At 44.2% G+C, this 21,641-nt stretch overlaps 1 protein-coding gene across 1 annotated transcript; it reads left to right on the top strand.

The window, feature by feature from the left end:
• Nucleotides 1-6,846: 6,846 nt before the first annotated feature.
• Nucleotides 6,847-18,893, top strand: btg1 (B-cell translocation gene 1, anti-proliferative). Its single transcript, XM_079494682.1, is given in 4 exon segments — nt 6,847-7,478; nt 13,690-13,745; nt 13,747-13,923; nt 13,925-18,893. Coding segments are annotated over 4 exon segments (531 nt in total). The 5' UTR covers nt 6,847-7,333; the 3' UTR covers nt 14,078-18,893.
• Nucleotides 18,894-21,641: the final 2,748 nt, after the last annotated feature.

The raw sequence follows: 21,641 nt of genomic DNA on the forward strand, positions 1-21,641 counted from the left end.
GCACGCACGCACGCACGCACGCACGCACGCACAGAGCAAAGCACGGGGACATATTGCCGGAGGTTTCCATAAGGAAGTCAGTCTCCCGTAGCCAGTACGTATACTGCATGAACAGAGATCTCTGCCTGCTGGTATTTGTTCAGTAAATGGGCTACTACAACTGGGAGGAAACAATTAGGACATTTAAAAAAAATAACATCACATTTTAGAATAGATCTGCTACTTTTGATGCTTTTGTGTAACGCTGTAGTATATGATCAAGTATAACCCGCCGTACACGACATTTATTCCATTGTCTTTCCGCGCGTACAACATAGCTAAACCGCTATGTGTTTTATGTGTTTAATTCGCCGTTGTTAGATGGTTATTATGAAAATCCGTTTTTTGTCACGGACATTGTGACGAGGCGGACGCGTTATGATGACGTAACCGGAAATCAACCAATTTTCACTTTGCGAAGCAAAGTGAAGACACTTCGCGGAAGTGGCTTATGTGTCGGCTCAATAACAAATCATGGGACTATTTTCAAGCAGATTTTCATGGATCAAAGGCGCAAATACTTCGGCGTTATGCTCCAAAGATAATTAAACAATCCCGGCAGTCACACTCAATTATACTATAACGCGTGGAATGTGTTACAAAAACAAAAAACACACAAACCTTAAATATGGAGGTAAGAGGTTTTTGCACGACAGCAACGCTATAAAGAACTAGAATATGTAAGTAAATCGGAGGAGATTTATCCCCCAAAAATCATGTTTTTGCAACAAAAACTGTTACATTTTTATGAAGAATAAATGAGACTGTATTTTGCATGCAAAGACACATGCTGTTCAGTCAATATAAAGATCGATAGGAAGATAATCAATAGCTGCATGCAGCCCTAATTCCATTGACTGTAGCTTTGGATAGTTTCGCCCAGAAATGATTAATGTATTTATGAGCAGCCATGGCTGAGTGCAGAGAGGTGGAGAGGCCATCTGGGAATGGGAAGGTCGCTGGTTCGACCCCTATAGCTCACCCAGTCCGTCTAAGTTTACCATATTCCATTCCCGTGTCCCCAAGCGGCGCAGTTTGGATGATTCTAGCCTACTTTATTTAACAGTTTGCAAAAAGTACAGGGGTGCAGTTATACGATGATGCTAAGAAGAAGCCCTGAGGGCTTTTTTCCATCGTGGTCCTGAGTGCAGTTCAGCAAGACATATAAAGACGTACAATGCTACACAGAAGAAATCGCCATGCTAGGAGCAACAAAAATATATATTTACAGAAAAACAGCGAGTGTGCTATAGAGCAGTTGTCTAGGTCCAGTTGCCAGGGGCGGACAATGGCCGAGTTTGTTGGTATTAGAGCAAACCACTTCAGCGGCCGAATGTGGGGGGGGGTCTCTGCCTCTCCTCCACCTCCATGTCACAATCAATTCAAACCCTGTATGACAATGGAGTGAATGTATCGAGTAGACCTCTAGACCTATACTGTACAGACATAGCTCTGTTTACACCGTCATATCCCCTTTGGCCTGGCCTGCACTCTCCTGTCTATGTGTTTCCCCCCCACAGATCTATGTGTAGGTGTCGGACCAAGGTTCCCATCTTGCCCAATTATAGGTGCATTGGGAGCACCTGATCACTGCTCCCTGGAGCCCTATAAAAGAGTTGGTGGCAGCCATTTCTATTGTCCCTCCAGATGACAGCACCCTTCTGTTCCTTTGACTTTATGCCTTGATTTACACAAATACACACCATACAACACCCCACACTACACTGATCACACATCCACACTGACTTACACATCCCACACTCTTTTGTTTGTAAGCCTAATTTAAGTTATTATACCTTTTGTTAATAAATTATTGTTAAAAGTGTTACACTGCCTGCATCCTCCTCCATTTTTCATGGCCACACGGGCCGGGTTGTGACAACACAAAGCTGACAATGTAAACGTATGTTTTTTTTCCCATGCCCATAAAGCTGAATTGACTTGATTTGACTTGACTTGACCGGCCTGGTGGCCGTGTGCAGCCTGGGTGTTTATTTATATTTATTTTTTGCACTAGGCCGCGGCCCCAGACTATGGGGCCCACGTTGAAGCCGCACCATCCTACTGGCCAAACCTGGCACTGCAGGCCACGGCCCCAGAAGTGCCGTGCAGACCGTCCTATCCGGGCCTGACTGTAGACTGACGTTTTATGAATCACAGACACTGGATGCATTCTGAGAGAGGGAGGGGGGGGGGGGGGGGGAGAGGGAGGTGAGGTGTGAACTTTCATGTTTGCTCCAATGCTAGCTGACACATACCGCATGTACGACAGTGTCCTGCCTTGTAAGCACTGCAGAGCTTAGCCTAAGCGTCAGAGTGAGAGTGCTATGCATTGTTACAGCCGTGGACTCTGAATGGGTATATATTGTTGCTGTCGGGCAGAAACCTCTTAGCCCGGCTTTGGCCAGACTGATAACGTCCATTCTCTCACACTTCCTCCCCGGTATGGACTTCGGCCCATAGGCAGCTTGAAAAGTGGGCGGAAGTAGTTTCCTTGACGGACAGACTCATAGCCAATCAGCATAACACAACACCGTCATCACAGTGCGCTATATAGTCTGCTCCACATGCATGTCTTTTCCCGCTATAGTGTGTACTCCTGTTCTTTTTTTAAGACTTGTTATTGAGTATCAGAAGTAACTGCACTTCTGTTCTGTGTAGCTGTTGTGTAACTTTTAAACTTGTGGTGTCGTGAGCAGCCATTGGGGTTGAATTCTCTATATGCAGGGCCTCCTCAAACTTTAGAGAAAAAGAGAAAATGTATTATACTCCCGACACCCGACATGAACTTAAGCTCTATTGTAATAGTAAAGTAACTCTCTGCCTATTGGCCGAAGTCCAGAATCATACCGGGGAGGACTGAGGAGGCGTGAGTGAATCCACGTTGTGTGTCTGCATGGCCAAAGCCATGCAGGCTAACCTCTAATGTCCTTTTGTGTGCGTTTTTTTTTTTTTTGTGGCTTTCGCCTTTATTTTTATATTTTTTATGGAGGGACAGACAGTAGGCTTACAGGAAATGGGGAGAGAGATGGGGGGATGACATGCAGTATAGAGGCCGTCGGAAGTCGAACCCGCTGCACACTGCCAGACTGGATTACCAGCCAAGGTGCCTGGACCGCTGAGCCACGGCCCAGGCCTTTGTGTGCGTTTTTTATTCATTTCTATTAATTTTTTTTTTTTTGGTAAATTACCACACATCAAACTACAGCATCACACAAAAGTATCAAAAGTAGCAGATCTAAAAGGCTTGAAAGGTTCCGTTGCATGAAACACGTTTTGAACATTGTTTTTCAACTGTTTTGGACATTTGAGGTTTCCACCTGACAAAGACATAGGCCTACTGTATATTTTTTCCCAAACTTTAAAAATAAATAAATACATAAATATAAAGATAATGTGAGAACAACACCTCCAGCATTATGAGTATATTGTGAATTATTACAAATATATGATCATACAGTGTTATAAGATTATAATGCATTAACAGTAAGACGCCCTGAGGGCGAGAAGGGAAAGGGGCGAGGTCGCGTACACACATCTGCCTGGGTGACAGCAGACTGCTGGGCGAGCGCTGGCACTTTGGCATGCGGGGTCAGATCAACATATGGAATGAATTCTGTACTGGACATATATGGAGCGTGTCTTGAGTGTACCGGGTTTGATGAGGTCAGATCAACATACAGTATGTTATGAACTCTGTATTGGCCATATATGGAGCGTGTCATGGGGCGTGGCGGACAGGCTGACAGGTTTTGCCGGTTTTCATAGTAAACTGCGACCTACAGTCGCAATAATAATGTTCGTAAAGCAGTATGGGATATCATTTTAACCACCTTATGCATTTATATGCTGGCTATTAAAAATATAGCAGATGTACAAGCTCGTAGCATGTCACTTCTGCTATTTTTGAATGGAATTTTAAAATATTGAAAATGTTTGGAAAAACTTTGAATACATTCTTTAACATAAATCTTCTCTTCTGGGGCTCCCTGCCTGTACAGAACCAGTTTGGATGGATCCGTGGCCAAGTACACGAAAAGGTTTGAGAACCAGCTGGTCCACAAAGCAAAATGCACCACACTGATTGTAACGAGCAGGAATGGATCTCACAGCTTTGTGACTATTCACTATACCTGTATTGAGCAAAGCACAGATAACACACTGCTCGATTGTCTGAGACCATAGTGTATAGAAGTTTTCACACACACACACACACACACACACACACACACACACACACACACACACACACACACACACACACACACACACACACACACACACACACACACACACACACACACACACACACACACTTTTCCTCTACATCAGCCTGCGGTGGAGCTGAGCTGAACAATAAAAAGCAACAATGGTCAGACTTTGGACAGGGTGTAATAAATGGGCTTTTACGCTTTGTTTACAAGTATAGTGATCGCAGTGTCTCTCTCACTTGTGATGTTGCCCAATGCACATCCCAGTGGCACTTTTGAAGAAACATTGGCCTGGGAAATTCCCCTTATTTGAACCACAACAGCAGAATAGATTTCTGTTCCTTGTTCTGACGCAGAAGAACAAAAGCATGACGTGTTTTTATGTAGCCTATATGAAGCATATTCAAAACAATTCTGCATATAAGGGAAAGGCCCTAACTGGAAAATAAATAAATAAAATTAAAACAGTATATAGTCCAGTCTGTCAATATGAAACAAATTAAATACTTTAGACTGTTTTACTGCCCGTTTTATTTTATTTTATGTGTAGGCTATATTTTTTACGTTCTGCATTGTTTTGTTATATATAAACATTGATTGATTGATTACTTTATTAACAGTTTGCAAAATGTACTGCAGTACGGTTAACATTGCATAGATGCACCTGGGACGTATCCTCAGTGATGAATCCTCCTAACAGTGCATTTCAACAGCAGGCGACAGCCAGACGAATTTTCCGGAAGTGCATTATGGGACCCGGCAACTATACCGGCGAATGGCGGCGATAGCAGGTGAACAGGCGATAGTCGAAAAGTGGGCGGAGGAACGTCACCCGAAAAGATGACAATAATTCATCTTTTGGGGCGACATCGTCCGGCGATAGTGGGCGATTAGGCGATAGCCAATGGAATTCAAGTGTCGCTCGCCGTTGTTCTCCTGCTGTTAAAACGCACTGTACTCATTTTGGGGCGAGGGCCACATTGCGCGAAAGGTGACTTGATGAGGGCCGCAGCTCACGTGCGTTGACTTACACAGTTGTCACTTGGCTTTGTTTTCTAGACTGTTTATTGACATAAATTGACTTTATTTGTATTACAGTTGTAGGCTACAAGACGTTTGGTATGAGAGGTGGAAAAAATACCCAATAAACCACTCGAAAATAGTTAAAAATCCAATCATTATTTTATCAAAAATATCCAAAATGGCAAAAATGACATGTAGCCATCATGAAATCTGACACTTTGCATCTCTTTGCTTTGACTATCGTGTGTAAGTACACTATATTCCTCACTTGGTAAGGGAAATTAAACTCTACTGAGCTGTAACAACTATGGTTAGCCTCTCCATGTCCTGCTGTATCAGAGTGTGAGGAGAGTAATCCACAACAACTCAACTAGTAGTTGAATAGACTGTTAACGAGCCCATCAGTGACAACATTCCGCACCTGGGCAGAGACAAAGCCGTCTACAGCAGGGCCATTAGCGGGGTGGGTGGGGGAGGGGAGGGGGAGTAGCAGCGTTGTTTCCTTTTTGAAAATCATCTCGAGGGCCGCATTGGACCTCTCCCTGGGCCGCATACGGATCACCAGTTTGACACCCCTGTTCTACAGGCTAAAAAAAATAAAAAGATGCTAAAAGTAAAACACAAAAAGCCCTGAGGTTGTGGTTGTACAAGTGTGTATCTATTTTCTACAGTCTATGGTGTGTATATGTATTCAATTCATCACGACATATAAAGACAAACACAATAACAAGCGAGAACTAGGCGCAATACAAGCATACATGTAAATTGTACAGAAAACATCGGGGGTCATTTCTGGTGAAGCTTAGAAGACTTGTCTAGGACCAGTTGTAAATGATATAGGCTATATTATATTGATATGCAAGCATATAATGTTGCAATGCATGTAATGGAATATGGCCATACCCATATCTGCACCCAGCCCTGCCTGGTGCATAATCACACCTCAGTTCAATATGGGTGCATTACATCATCTCACTAATGCCATTGCCTTTGTCTGTGCCCTTAATACATCTTGACTTGTAGGCTATTGATTGATTGAAGTATGTATTAACAGATTGGAGAATTACAGTAGGCCTATTCATTTCAAGCACAACTCAATACAAAACTGTTAACTGTGGACGACACCAAAAAGCATTGCACTTGGTTTAAGTTTACAATAGGGTCCACCATGTTCAATTCATCATATCGTTTAGAGACTAGGCTACACTATAACCATACGCTATACACACACACAACTATGCTATAACCCTGCAAGTGCAACAAATGTTATTTGTCACATCAGTTATTATTTTTTGACTGTGTTGTTTTATATTGTGACCGATAATAAGAGGGTTAATTTCACGCTTCGTGTGTGTGTGTGTGTGTGTGTGTGTGTGTGTGTGTGTGTGTGCGCGCTCCTCACGTGGTGTGTTTATTTTCGGAGGGCTGCGGCGTGACGCGCACTAGTATAGTCCACTCCTCCACATTATTATGGGCCCGTCCAGGCCCGTGCGCCGCGCCGATTGGTGCGTCTTTGTTGCTGTACGACACTGGCCCCGTGTCGGCACGGTGGGGGCCGTATAAAGACCACGGCGAGCCTCCGTCTCGCTCACTCTGTCTGGCGGTTGGAGGAGGATCTTCGTGGGAAAATAACAAAAAAGGAAGGGACGGTTGCTTGAAAGCTGGGCTGGCACCGTCACCCACCCCCCTGTATGTGTCTATCTGTTTACCAACAACCCCACAACAGGCGTCAATCTATATACACTGTATTTTAGCCCATAGGCCTATATACACCGTCCTGGCACGCACACAACGTCAATTTACTCTCCGAAAACCCCACAGCCCCTACCTCGACAAAAAACATAAATGCCAAGCATCGGCTCCGCCACCACTACCAGAGACAAACCACCGCCACAAGACGAAGAGTCGACCGACGACGACGCTCACCATCGCCGCTGCGCGAAAGTGGAGAGGGAAACGAACGGCCGTACGTCGGACATCGTCGTCAGATCACCGCCACCGCGCACTAAAGTGAAAGAAGCGCACGGAGCCTCATCGTGGCTGCTCTACTCTCCACCTCAATGCATACCCTTTGTGCTCGGGGAACCATGAAGCCAGAGATCACGGCCGCCGTCGGGTTTCTGTCGAGGTTCCTGCGGATAAAAGGACACGTAAACGATCGGCAGCTTCAGACGTTTAGCCAAAGCTTACAGGACATACTGTCAGGTAAGAAGGGGGGAGATGGGATATCCATAAATTATGTTAATTTAATCTATGTGTTATCTACGTGTTACCTATATTGTTTTGTTTACAGTGCCACTGTCTCACACATATGGACTGTAGCCTGTTCCCCTGGTGAAGGATTAAGGAGCGCTCTTTGTTCTCTCACAGAAGTCATCCGCGCTCCAAAGCGCGCAACAACACCGCGCATTTTCCGAGAGATGCGCGGTTGATTCATAGATTTTTTTTTTTAAATTCACAGTATGTAGAATGGGTAGGCCTATACACTATCAAACGAAATCACACGTCAAAAAACGGCTACGAGATTAAAACCAGAAAAAGCACGAAGACTTGTTTACATCATGGGGTCCTCCATTTTCAATTCATCAGGACGTTCGATCGATCTATTCGTCGTCGTCGTGTGTTCGTATTATTTATAGGCTACCAGGCGTCGAGTTAAATCGTGTGAACGGCCGTTTTTCTCTGTTCCCTTTGATATACCAGGACTAGAAATGGCTGCTGTATTTGTTCAAACAAGGAAGTGCGCTGATGATGTGCACCATTTGCTCGATAAAGCTCTTTAGAATGACTGAATGTGTGGGCGGTTGGATCACGTAGGGCGAAGAAGAGACGTACAGTATGTGTATAAAAGACCACTTTGTATTCACTATTTGTAAATAGGCATATATCAAATCAAATATATAACACATCAACACAAATTGGTCTACACTTTTCTTTACCTATAAAAAGATAAATGAAAATAGGCCCTACACAAATTCGATTTTTGTTTTTGAATAATGTTTTTGGTTGATGGGGGGGATTGAAAATTAAAATGACGACGGAGAACTTCATTAATCGTTGGTGTTTGTTTGTAAACAACCAAAGTTGGGGAGTCTGTCTGTGTGTGTGAGCAAAATGGCCCCCAGGCTCCAGTCAGTCAGTGGATGGTGGGGGATGGGGCTTGGGGCGGTCCGCTAACCAGTCGGGAGGGGGGGTGATATGTTTGGGGGAGGTGCTGGACAACGTCATCTGATGGGGGGGGGGGAGAAAAAAAGTTGTGCAGAAGATTAACAAAGAAAGCCCCCCTCCCCCATTTGTACTTGTGTCCATAAACAAAACTATATACATCTTGTTTTTTTTACCCTGTGGGAGCCTGTAAATAAACTGGGTCAACGTCAACCCCAGGGTTTTTTTTTGTCCATCTGAACTCCGCTTTGAATTGTCTGTTGTGTGTACATGATGAAAAGCTGCTGGAGGGCTAAGGGGGTCGGAACTGACCCGATTCTTTCAAATTTGTTGCATAACGATAAGTTATAGCAAAGCTTTCTTTCTTCCCGTTTGTCTGCAAACGTCTTAGTGGTTAGTGGAGCTTTAGTAGTGGCTAAATCTAGAACATATAATTATAACAGCGTGATAAACTTGAGCGATATGGCATGCAGAGACATATTTTCACAAAGTGCTTTATATACAACTGAAAATCTAATCAAACAACAGCACTAAAGCGTGAGCATAAAGTGCAGTGTGAAAAAGAAAATAGGCTATTAGGACCAGCAATTAAATGCCAACGTCAGAATTATGGAAAGGCCCTTCATCGACAAAAGAAACAAGCATTCAAAGGCTATAAGCGATGTATAAAAACAAAGTGCAGTAGGCAATACGACCACTGGAGAATACAACGAAAGTCACTCTATAGGCCTTTCGCTGTCTAAAAGCGTCTCCCAAGAGTCATGGAAAATCCCCAGTCATTCGTCAGACCAAGACATTCTTCACCATCGATCATTATGGTCCCCCTCTCGCCACAATTTGTTGGAGCCTTTTGTCATTTGCTCACCCAAACTATGCCTAGTATTCACAATAGTTCTGTGTGAGCCTAAATAAACAAACCTTCTATGTTAAACTCTTTATGTTGAGATTGAGACTTCAGTCGTCTGTTTATTCTTCCATCTCCCCCCTGTCTTCCAGTGCCCTGCTTCTAAAGAATAGGCCTAGCTGAGCGGAGCTGTTGTTCCCAGCTGCTCTATTCTAGAACCACGGTTCACAACATTTTCTGGATTAGGGGCCCGTGCACTTGGAACTTTGGAAGATCTCAAAAGCGTTTGCGGCCCACCCATCTGACCACTTATGGCCCTATTTATTTTTCTTAGTTAATACTTTAATGTCAGTGTTATATTATCAATAAAAATCATTTGTGTTCTGCCAATATTATCTGTGGTCCCAGTTTGCAATGTCCTCACGGCCCAGAGGTGGGGAATTGCCTGCTCTTAGACACGGTTATGCGTATGTGTGGCTCATACCGGAGGTATTAAGACCATCCATATATTCTACTGTGCTCTTTCATGGCTGCCAAGCCCTCCATTAGCAGGTCTGTATACACAGCCGCGCTGCGATAAGACACAGGGTAGTGTTGCCATGTATGCTTATTATACAAGATCATTTGGGCTTGTTTATTTCTATGAATGTCGCACGTTAGCCTATAGTCGCTTTCTTTTTGGTCTTGTTTTTTCATAGACCTCCTTCTGGCTGCTTATTTCTCTCACAAAATCTGGAAGCAGTGCAGAGGAGGGGGGAGGGGGGCAGGGTTCCGTCTCACAAAGCTGTGGTGCAGGTGGCCTCCGGCCTCAGCGCTGTGGCCTACTTCACTTACCATGTTTTTCATTAAGCCAAGGCAGCACTATACACCTCGAGGTATTACCGTGAATGGAAATTCAATATGTGTGTGGGGGGGGGGGGGGGGGGGGGGGGGGCTTTTGAGACAAAATGGATGTTAATGTTTCCCTGAGTGGGTGAGCTCGGTAAAAGAAAAGACGCCACAAGAAACGAGAGGAGCGTTAATTTCATCTCCTCATTAAAGGTATTTGCTCTATAAGACTACACTACAAATTAATTTCCCTTTTAAATAAGGGGGAATACAATTACTACAAGATAACAATTAGCCACATTCTTTTGCTTTCCACGCCTGAATGAGTATTGCGGAATATAAACACCGCTTCCTTTCTCTTTTTTTTTACCTCTAAAATGCCTCTGACATACCGTAGCGGTGATATCACTCTGATTCACTGTTTTCATTGCAGTAGCAAAGCGCCAGTCAGAAAAATAGGACACTCTCTCTTTAAGGGGAGGGGCCCCTCTATCCCAGATGGTTGGCTGGGGCTTGGTGTTGTTGTTCTGCCAGCAATCAGTGTTGCCATGTCTGCCTATTATAAGCTACTACATGGGATTTGTTTTTCTTCAAATATTGGTAGTTGTGGGTTGCTGTCTTTGTTGTTGTTGGGCTTGTTTCTAAAGTGTAGTTGCTGATTGCTTCCTAATGTTGTTTAAAACAGTGGTTCTCAAATGTTTTAAAGGACCACTTTTCAACTTATCTTCATATAATTGGTCCTCTCACTAATGTCCATGATAAAATACCACAATTTCTTTTCCTACTCAGTCTGTGTCTCATAGGAGGGCTGCGGGCAGTTCGAAATCCGCCCACCAGTGACATCATTGTTAGGTAGATTATTTTAAAACAAGATTAAAAAAATATATGCATATTGAGATTTGGATTATGGTGAGAACGACGACTTCCATTGGTTTCTGAACTGCCCTCTGTATCCTATGAGACACAGACTGAGCAGAAAAACAAATCGTGCTCGTTTATTATGAACATTAGTGAGGACCAATTATATGAAGGTAGGTTGAAAAGTGGTGAAGTGGTCCTTTAATATTTAGTTCCTGGGACCCCCATACAAGATTTGTGTTTGTTCAAAAAACATACCACTTTTTATTTTATTTTTTGTACATTTAAAAAAAAAAATATATATATATATATATATATTTTTAATAGCAGAGCTTGTAGATCGGCTATAAAAATAGCTGCTGCTCATGTGGCCTACAGTACAGTCGCTTTGTTTTTTAAAACCTGGTTGCTTGTTTCTCTCGCAAAAATCAACTACTGGCAACGCTGCCAGTAATGGAAGACTGTGTGACCCAGAGGAGTGATTGTGCAATTCAGTGACCCTCCCTTTGTCACGTAGACCCAGGACCAGCCAGGACCCTGCTGACAGACTGTTTATGGCGCTTATCAGCTACACAATGGCTGTTTTACGGCCCCATTTCAACAGATGTTTGTTATGGGAGACTAATTGTTTATTTATTTTTTAAATAAGTTAATAACATTTTAACGATAGAATATTTCTGCACATTAATTCAAGTTCATGTGTTATTTGGCATTATTGTTATGGCCACGATAATGGGGGAAATTACATATCGAGAAGCTGTGTGTTAATCACTTTTCTGATGGTGTAGGGCAGATAAATTAAATGAAGTAGGTTATGTCTGTCTCTCACACACACACACACACACACACACACACACACACACACACACACACACACACACACACACACACACACACACACACACACACACACACACACACACACACACACACAATCACCTTCAGGCAGAATACAGAACACATTTAAATAATTTAATTATGCTTCCAACCTTTTCACCTGATTGACAAGGTATAATTTATATTACATACAGGTTTTAGTTGGCAGCATAACACGTTTTTGTTGAAATTGTGAGTGCATATTTCAGTTATTAGTGGGCAATCATGTCATTATAAAAGCAATAGTACCATCAAGGCCATGATAAATCATATTAGGCTATTATATCACTACAGGCCGTGCGATATAATCACAACCTCTCGTGTTGTTAGGATACAGTAAGAGCATATGAAACGAAATATTAACCCACGTAAAAACGTTTTTTCATGGATTTGTGTGTGGCCACTGGGTCCCACACACAAATCCATCACATTTTTATGTCAGAAGAGATATTTTACTACACTTGACTCCTGTGTACCGATTTGTAACGCAAACGTTACTTGTTTTTCTTTCTCTTGTGTAACCACTATGTGAATTATTAGACTGTAGTGTGCTGTTCATTTGAGTCATGTAACGATCCTAAGTATGAGATGAATTGAACAAGGTGGACCCTCTTGTAAACAAGTGTAATGCTTTATTGGGTCGCCCACTCACAGTTAACTTTGTATTGAGCTGTGCTTGAAATGTACTGTAATTCTGCAAACATATTTCAATCAATCAATACAAATCGGTAGCTCTATCTATATCTATATATATATATATATATATATATATATATATATATATATATATATATATATGCGTACGAAAACGGTGTTGACGTTATTGTTATTATTTATTTAAGCCTGATTTACTCAACGGTATCCAGCATACCAGTGTGTCTAAACACCTGTGGCCTTGTGTCAGCACTAAGTCTGTCTGAGTGATTATCTGTAGCTCGCCCTTTGATCCCTGGGCTGAAAGCTGCTTTGCAGTGACTGACTGCCCTGGCCCTGCAGATCCCATCTGCACCCTGAGGCCACGAGAAGAACGTCCACAGTCCACCTGGCCCTTTAGCACTGTTTCCCAAACAATGGGCCCAGTTTTGTGTCACAGACACATTTTTCTGGGTATTTTGCAAGTAAATATCCTCGCCCCCCCATGTCCTACAATTAGTTTATTATTATTTCAATGTTTTTTGTTTAAAAAAAAAGGAAAAGTATATAGGCCAGAGTTTAGGATGGTTATGGATAGGAGACATATGCAAACATCCTGCACCAGGTCAAATAGTCCTTCTCAAACCGTTAGCCAATAACTTATCTGTCAATGATTACAGTTATGTAAACCAATTATTGATTTTGTAGCGCTCAAGACCGAATTTCCCAATAATGAAATCACTTTTTTAATCATGGTAGGTTAAAGTCTCACCTTTTTTATGAATAGATTTTGTTCACAAAAGCTTGCCTCCTCTCGAGATACGCACGCCCCAGAGCCAAAGGAGTCGTCTACCGTTCTATGTCTATGGCTACTAGTATGTTGCAGGGACGAGTTCCAAGCATGGGGTCCTATGTCTATGGCTACTAGTATGTCGCAGGGACGAGTTCCAAGCATGGGGTCCTATGTCTATGGCTACTAGTATGTCGCAGGGACAAGTTCCAAGCATGGGGTCCTATGTCTATGGCTACTAGTATGTCGCAGGGACGAGGTTCCAAGCATGGGGTCTTTGGTATGACCCGGGCCGGGGGATTGAACACTGTCTTCCCAATCTCAGGGCGGACACTAACCACTGAGCCACTGAGCCAGGTCACAGAATAACCTCGGGGCTAACATATTTGCGTTCTCTTCTCTTGTGTTCCGTGTCTCTGCAGAGCAATACAAGCACCACTGGTTCCCCGACAGGCCTTGCAAGGGCTCGGGCTACCGCTTGCATCCGCATCAACCACAAGATGGACCCCCTCATAGGCCAGGCGGGCCAGCGCATCGGCCTGACCATCCAGCAGCTCTACTCACTGCTGCCCAGCGAGCTGACACTCTGGGTGGACCCCTTCGAGGTGTCCTACCGTATCGGCGAGGACGGCTCCATCTGCGTCCTCTACGAGTCCCAGCCCGTGGTGGTGGCGCAGGCCGTCATGCCAAGTGGCCGCCGGTGGCGGGGCCTCGGGGAGCGGCGCGTCGGTCAGCTGCAAGGAGGAGATGATGGGGCTGGGAAGGACCAGTCCCTCCAAAGCCTACAACATGATGACTGTGTCCAGCTAAATTGGGGGAGGGGGAAACCCCTCCCTCCCTCCCTCCCTCCTCCCGGCCTCGCTCTCCATTCAGGGTCTCACTGTCGGTTCGGTCGGGTCCTTTCGACCGGGAAGCAGGACGAGCCTTTTTAAAGCTAAAACAAGAAAGAAAGAAAGAAAGAAAGAAAGAAAGAAAGAAAGAAAGAAAGAAAAAATAAATAAAAATACAAAAAAAATTATAATAATCTTTTAACGAAACCAGAAAAAAACAAAAAGAAGAAAGAAGCAGAGGATGTGGCCTATCGTCCAGGTGATGGAAACCTCGTAGGTTTGATATTCCCCCCCCCCCCCCATCCCATCCCAGCCCCCCACCCACCCTCGTCATGGTCTGTTCTGTTGTGTCATTGGATCTACCGGGGCCCTCCGTTTTCTCAGGAGAGGCCGTGTGGAACTGGAACCGCTGGGGCAGCTAAACCAACCAACCAACCAACCAACCAACCGGGAGCCCAGCAGCAACCCAACCCCCGCCCCCTCCCAGAGACTGGCTCCGCCCCCACACACCCCCTGACTGTAAACAACATGGTGACTGGCTCCATCGTCACGCTGAATGGAGGGGGTGGGGTTCCAGCATCGCTCGTTAACGCCGAGGTCTACATTGACTTTGCACTTTTAATCTTGTGGTTACTATGGGTACCATGTCTTCACCGACGCCACAGTCGCAACAACAGCAAGCGCAGAAACATTCTTAAATCGTAACGGAAGCTCTTGTCAGGAATTATACCCGATGAATTTCAGATCCAGGCGTGTTTTTCTTGTTTCTTCATTTGGTGTGTTTTCCTGTGTAACGGGAGGATGATGAGGTTCAGACCGTGCCTTTCCATTGGTCAGCCCAAGGCAAACGCGATGCCAAATTAGAGCCTTTTTTCCTTTTCTTATTTTGGACCACAGGGCACTTGTTTATTTTTTCTCTTTATCCTGTGGGCTGTCGGCACAAAGGCTTTCTGTCTCCGCCTCTGTTCCTCCTCCCTGACACACATCAGGAAATTCACCCCCCCCCCCCACCCACCCTTCCCACACACACACGCACACACACACACACACACACGCCTGTACAGTATTGGCTCTTTGCGACTACAAGAACTGAAGGAAACCGTGTGTGCCATACGTATTTCACAGGTTCTTAGAAGGTTCTTGGGTTTTACCCTTTGTGGTCGACAACAGAGCCATATCGTCTCTGTCAGGGCAGACACCTCATATCCATATTTAAATAGATCTACAAGCATTCTTTTTAAAAATACTTTTGAACCTTAATCCTGCATATAGGTAACAATTTTAGGACAAATGAGGTTTCCACCCGACAGAGGCGATGTGTAAAAGTGCACATGGGAGGGTTGCTGTGACGCCTGCTGCCTATGGATACTGGCGTGTCACACTTCCCTGCACCCCCCCCCCCACCCACCCACCCACCGCCCCTCCCACACACACACACACACACACACACATCACGTATGTGTAGCTTTCCAGAGAGGAGGCTCAGGGGGGGGGCTTTCGCGTCCCTCTCCCCTCCTTTTTGCTTAAATGAATGTTGATGAAATTCACAATCAAGTTCTCATGTCGTTATGTTGGTCCCCCACCCTCCTCCTCCTCCATTGCCTTTTTATTCCCTGCATTACCAAAATTTCAAAGTGTAGCATAACAGGATGGGCCCTGTTTACCTAGATGTGGGCCTGTCCCTTTTTTTTGTTTGTCACATTGGCCCCCGTCATAAATGACTTTGAAAGCACTTTGACGTTGCGATTGTGTGGGATGTGTAACTCAGAGAAAGGAAAATCGCCTGCATTCCATCCACTCGAATGTCATCTCTTCTTCAACACGCTGTGTCCCCCCCCCCCCGCTCGCTCCCTCCCTCCCCCATTTGTAGCCCTTTGTTCCTACTGACACTTCCTGTGTTGGGGGTCTTGTTTAATCTGTCAATTAAGTTGGGGGCGGGGGGTGGGGGGGAGACGTTTTCGAAACGATATTTACACTGTATTTGTGAACATTTCAGAGCCGTTTTGTTGTAGGGTGACTTTGGTTGGTTGTGTTTCCTTAGGCAAGTTTCTGTCCGTTCACGTGGCACTGTTCTCCAAAAGCCCAGACAGGAAGCAAAGCTAAGCTGCTCCCTCCCATCCATCTCTCCTCTCCCCAAACGTGATTTTTGTCCTGGTGGAAGGCTAGTACGAAAGCTCTGGAGTGTGTGATGACTAGTGCGTGATGAATGTGTGTGTGCATGTGCGCGTGTGCATGTGCATGCGCGCGAGAGCGTATGAGGAAAGGTCTGCAGGACAGTTCAGTGACCAGCTCCACTCAGAAGTCTGTTTATGGTTTATGGTTTAGTTCACCCAGCATCTTGGATGGGGCAGAGACTCGGACGAGGATACCTTGTCCTGCGTTGCCGGGGGAGGTGCATTGTGTTACACATAGACCCGGCTGTCGTAATCTATGAGCCATCCTCAATTCTCAGACCAGGGTTATTATGTGAGACCTCCCCCCCCATCCAGCCTGGCAGCTCGCCGCTAGCCACCACCTCTTAAAGGATGCAGGTAGAGATAAAATGTGACATATCATCTTCTTTGATCTTTGATCACCCCCTCCGAAGGGAGTCGGTTCATACGGAAGGGAGGGATAGAGGTGGGGGGCGCGATGGTGTGTAAGAGCGGGTGCGGGGGGAGGGGGGAGGGCCGGACTCTCGTCCAGGGCAGCTAAAATCCCTTCAGCCCCGCGCCCCCGACCCCACCCGCCTCTCCAAAATCCAATCCAAACGCAACAACCCCCTTCCTCCCTCCTCCTCCTCCCGAATGGAATCACCTCAAACCCTCCCTGGCGTTCTGGGTGACGGACAGAAACCAGCACACGCCTATCTGAGCGTGCTCAAGCTGCACTTAACGGGGTGGGGGGGTGGGGGGGGGGGGGGGGGGGGGCAGGAATCTGAGGATGGCGAGGGAGGGTACGAGGCCGTTTTTTCTTTACTTTACTTTCCTTTTTTTGTTTTTACTTTGATCGTCTCACTGAAACCGGCGGTGCGGTGGAAATACTGAGCTTGAGTAGCAACAACTTGTTTACAATACACGTGAGGTTTGCTCGATCCCTGCTGCCTTGCTCCTCCTGTCTGTCACACAGTCATCATCAGCACCACCACCAGACCCACTGCTGGTGTCTAAGCTCCCTTAAGCCCAAGAGATCATGGGTAACACACACAGCTATAGCCAATGACGCACTGCAATCTGCTTTCTGCTGATGCTCCCTTCAGCAATCTATGAAAAGCAGTGATTTCATGTTGACCAGATGGACAGTGGCCTGTCGGCTGAACGTCCAGAGAGCTTTGGCGGCTGTCACGTTTCGACCACTTAAGCCCTCCGCACTTCGGCATATGACAAACAGTGGAAATGGCGTGATCTACAGGCTCGCGGCGCTCCGCAAATGCGACGCGATGTGATCTTGCACTTCGGCTATTCTTCGTGGGGGGGGGGGGGGGGGGGGGGGGGGGTGTTCATGTCCCATGAATCGGGCAGTGCCAGGTTGAAAGTGGTTATAAAGCCATGCCGCTCCACTGTAGATGTTATTGTTTCATGCCACACAAGGCGTTACGAGATTGGTCTGTACTTGGGGGACGTGAGGCAGTTGATTTGTCTCGCTGTTCTCTAAATGTTGTTCTCATTGTAGGCCCCCCCCCCCCCCATGCTCTACCATCCTCTCGTTAAGGGATCGTTTAGTCTGGAGACCCGACACCCTATTTTAACCAGACCTCGTTTTGTAGACCTATAGAAAGAAAACGAATGGAAACGAGAAAAGAAACCCCCAAATCCCTTTGAAGCCCTTCTCAACACCTCCAGTGTTCAACTCCAGCAATGGTAACTCCAGCAATGTTTTTTTTTTCTTTTTTTTTCTCAAAACAACAGTAATATTGAATCTCTCAATGACATCCATTCAGTTTGTGTGCACATACCGTAGGTTTCCGAAATGTTGTGAGAGCGCTTTGAATAGTCAGAGAGGTAAGATAGCACATAAAATGCACTAAATATGTCAAGTTGAAGTCGTGTGACATTTTCGAGACGCGAGGGGTCTCTTCCTGGAATGTATTGCCAAACTCAGGCCTCGGACATTCAATAAATACTCTTATGGAAAGGTTTTGCATGTTGAGACATGAAATGGGAAGGGAATAGTTTTTATTTCTTCTGTTGTCAATCTTTGTCATCGCTGAGTTGAATTATTGCCACTTTCACATTTGGGGTGTTTTACATATTGTAGAATGTATTGTAACTGTAAAACAAAATGGTAGAGTACATAACATTACACATGGGAAGTGCCAATAATTGATATCTTGAGGTGTTTTAGCTTGTGTATTCCTTTTGTATTTCATCTTTTAACACTGATAACATTTTGTTTTCCGTAAGTGAAGCCATTTCGTTGGTGGGAGTGTTGGCAAGGACCAAAGTTGTTTTGGTAAAAAAAAAAAAAAAAAAAGAAGAAGAAAAAAATATCAGTTTCCATGATCTGTACTTATAGACTTATCCTTTGTTTTTTTGTTTTTTTTATTTACGTACAAAACCAGAAAACAAAAAAATAAACAAAAAAAATCTCTGAGCTTACCCAAGAAGAAAAGCTGTCTATTACTATCATGTGATCTCATGTCAGTACACCTTTTATTGTTTTCATTTTTTCTTTTCATTGGGTAATGTTGTGATGAACTGCTGTAAATTTGTACAGTTCATGTAAATTGATTGTTGCGGAAGTTGTACAGATTTCTATATTTTGGAAGAAAAGTTTTTTTTTCTCTGTAATAAAAGATTTCCTATCTTGGCATCGTATTCCCTGTGCGCGGAGTCATTCTTTACGTTACGAAAATAAAAAAACACACTTTATTATATGTCCCTACAACAACAAAATGTGAAAATACCCAATCTACAGAATGTTTGATCATTTTCTCTTATCATAACATGTATATTCATGCATTAAAGTTCTTCATTTTCAGTCATAGAAGCCTATGGAAGCACGGTCTTATACAGGCTGCAACGAATCTGCAACACATTGAGAGCTATAGCACAGCGGCAATTTTATATTGGAGCATTTTAAGGGGTCAAACTCACAATTATGTTCAGCAGCGTCTTCCATAAAATCTCATTAGTCCCGTATGGGCAATTTCATATAAAAGCAAAGCCTCGATCTGATTTCTATACATTGTCGGCGGTATGTAGAACAGCAGGAATCATTACCAAAACATGTTTAGGAATCAGCGCTAGTGTAGTGTGTGTTGAAAGTTGGTTTCAGGTCGGTCGGGTTTTGAAAGAAGGGTTCACAGCTGTTGGTGCTGTAGGCCTATCTGCTTATAGGAGCCAGAGGGGAATTTGACCTCTGTGCTCTCGTCCCGGCAGACAGAATGAGCGCTCTGTGCCAAGAGCAAAGCGGATTGCATCAAGTCAGCGTTTTCTCTCTTTCTCTCTCTCTCTCTCTTTCAGGACATATGACAGCAAAGAATAAAATACAAATAAAAAAGGGATTTGAGGTTAAGATATTTCACATTACATTTTTCTTAGCGGATTCTAACCCAGTTACACAGACATTATGGAAGAATGCTTTCCATTAAGAGGAACCTTTTTGGAGCAATGAGCATAGCCTACATGATTTTATCTTCAAAAAAGGACAGCAGAAATCCTTCGGGCCATGTAATGCAGTTATTGCTGACTTATTATGTTATAATGGCTTTGTAGTTTTCGTTTGTTTGTAATTATTGTTCATTTTCGTTTGTTATAGTTTCCAGAGTGGGTTGCTTGCTTACATTTGGTTTTTAATTGTTTAAAAGTATTTAGTTTTAATTATAACAGGGTATTACAGTATAAGCAGTAAGCACACCACATTATGCCTCCTCCTCAATGTTCAATAATTGACAGACTAAAACTAAAGATAACTTTTGTAATTTCAGTTAAGATTTGTATAGCAATTTTCAAAAATATCGTTTTCTTTTTTGTATTTGTATTTCAGTTAGCTAGTTAACATTCGCCCCCCCACCTAGTTTTAGTTTAGTTTTAGTTAACTAATAACCATGATCTTATCTACGACGTGGCAGCAGACACTTTGGGGCGTGACATGCAGTTAGGCCTGATTGTGTAGCACAGGCAATGGGTACGTTTACATGAGGTCTTTCAACCCCTCTTAATTCCGAATAGAAGTTAAATCCTATTAAACGTTGTCATGTAAACACCTACAAAAACTTAAATCCGAATGAAAATGCTCGATGCGATTTAAAAACCATTCCGATGTCACTGGCCGGATTATTCCGATGTTCAATGCGATTGAAAGAAAATTGGACTCATGTATACACTGCTTCGGATGTAAATTCATTCTGGTCTTTCTGAGCATGCTCATTTCCAAGGCGCTCCAACTCCAAGGCGCTCATATCCAAGGCGCGCCGAGGAGTTTGCACATAGAGCGCGTTATTTCGTGCATTTTGCAGATCCGAAATCCACAAAAAAAAAACGTGGAGCAGCAGCAGCAGTGGTGATGATCCCCCTGATCTGTGAGTGTTCAAAGATCCAACCGTCCCGAGTTGGGTATCACTCTGATAATTTTCAAACATGTTTGAAAGGCCTATAGGTTATATAGCCAGCCTATATGTATCTGGATGCTTCATGCTACTGTAGGCTAAGTGCATCGGGGGACTCACAGAAAGACGGAGGAGAGAGAGGACGAAATCCCGTCAGTCCGCTGTTCAGTAATCTCTCTCTCTCACACACACACACACACACACACACACACACACACACACACACACACACACACACACACACACGCACACACACATTCCCAAGAATACGCTATTATCGCTATCCTATGTCCATCCTATCCCTTTAAACTTTTATAACTTGCCTATTCCAAGTTGCAACCAAAACGTCATGAAACATAACGGCTTTGCAGTTTAATTGTATTGATGACCAGCTGCCTGCAATCAATCTAGTATTAAACACCCAATTGGTAGCCTACTTTATGCCATAATGATGCGGCGATGGTGTATCGTGCAGATAAGCTATGCATTATATGCTTTATGCGATGTACAGATGGGACACGTTGTCAGCCTGTAGATCAGCGCTTACAACGCTTGGCGTGTGTTGTAGGGAGAGGGCACATATGGGGCTAGGCGTGTGTGTGTGTGTGTTCAACAGTCTCTCTCTCTCTCTCTCTCTCTCTCTCTCTCTCTCTCTTCACGTGAATTAACATGTATCATGTCTTATATCACATCTCCTTGTAAACGCTCATTCAGAATGACCATTTCCCATGTAAACACGCAGCAAAAAACATTACTTCGGATGCATTTTATTCGGAAGTATTTATTCGGAATGATCAGCCTGCATGTAACCGCGGCCAGTGAAACAGAACGGTCTGGAAGACAACTCACAGAGCATGGATCTGTCGGGTTAAAGGGTGAACATCTCATAAACTGAACCACTTCAAGTTTAAACCCATTAAAATGCCTTCTAAATCAGTAGTTCTCAAACCATTCCATGCAAAGGACTCCCAAAAATAATATCGTATTTGGCCCCATCTGCAAGGCTTTGTGCCAG

This window comes from Electrona antarctica (assembly GCF_951216825.1).
Source record: "Electrona antarctica genome assembly, chromosome: 23".
NCBI lineage: Eukaryota > Metazoa > Chordata > Actinopteri > Myctophiformes > Myctophidae > Electrona > Electrona antarctica.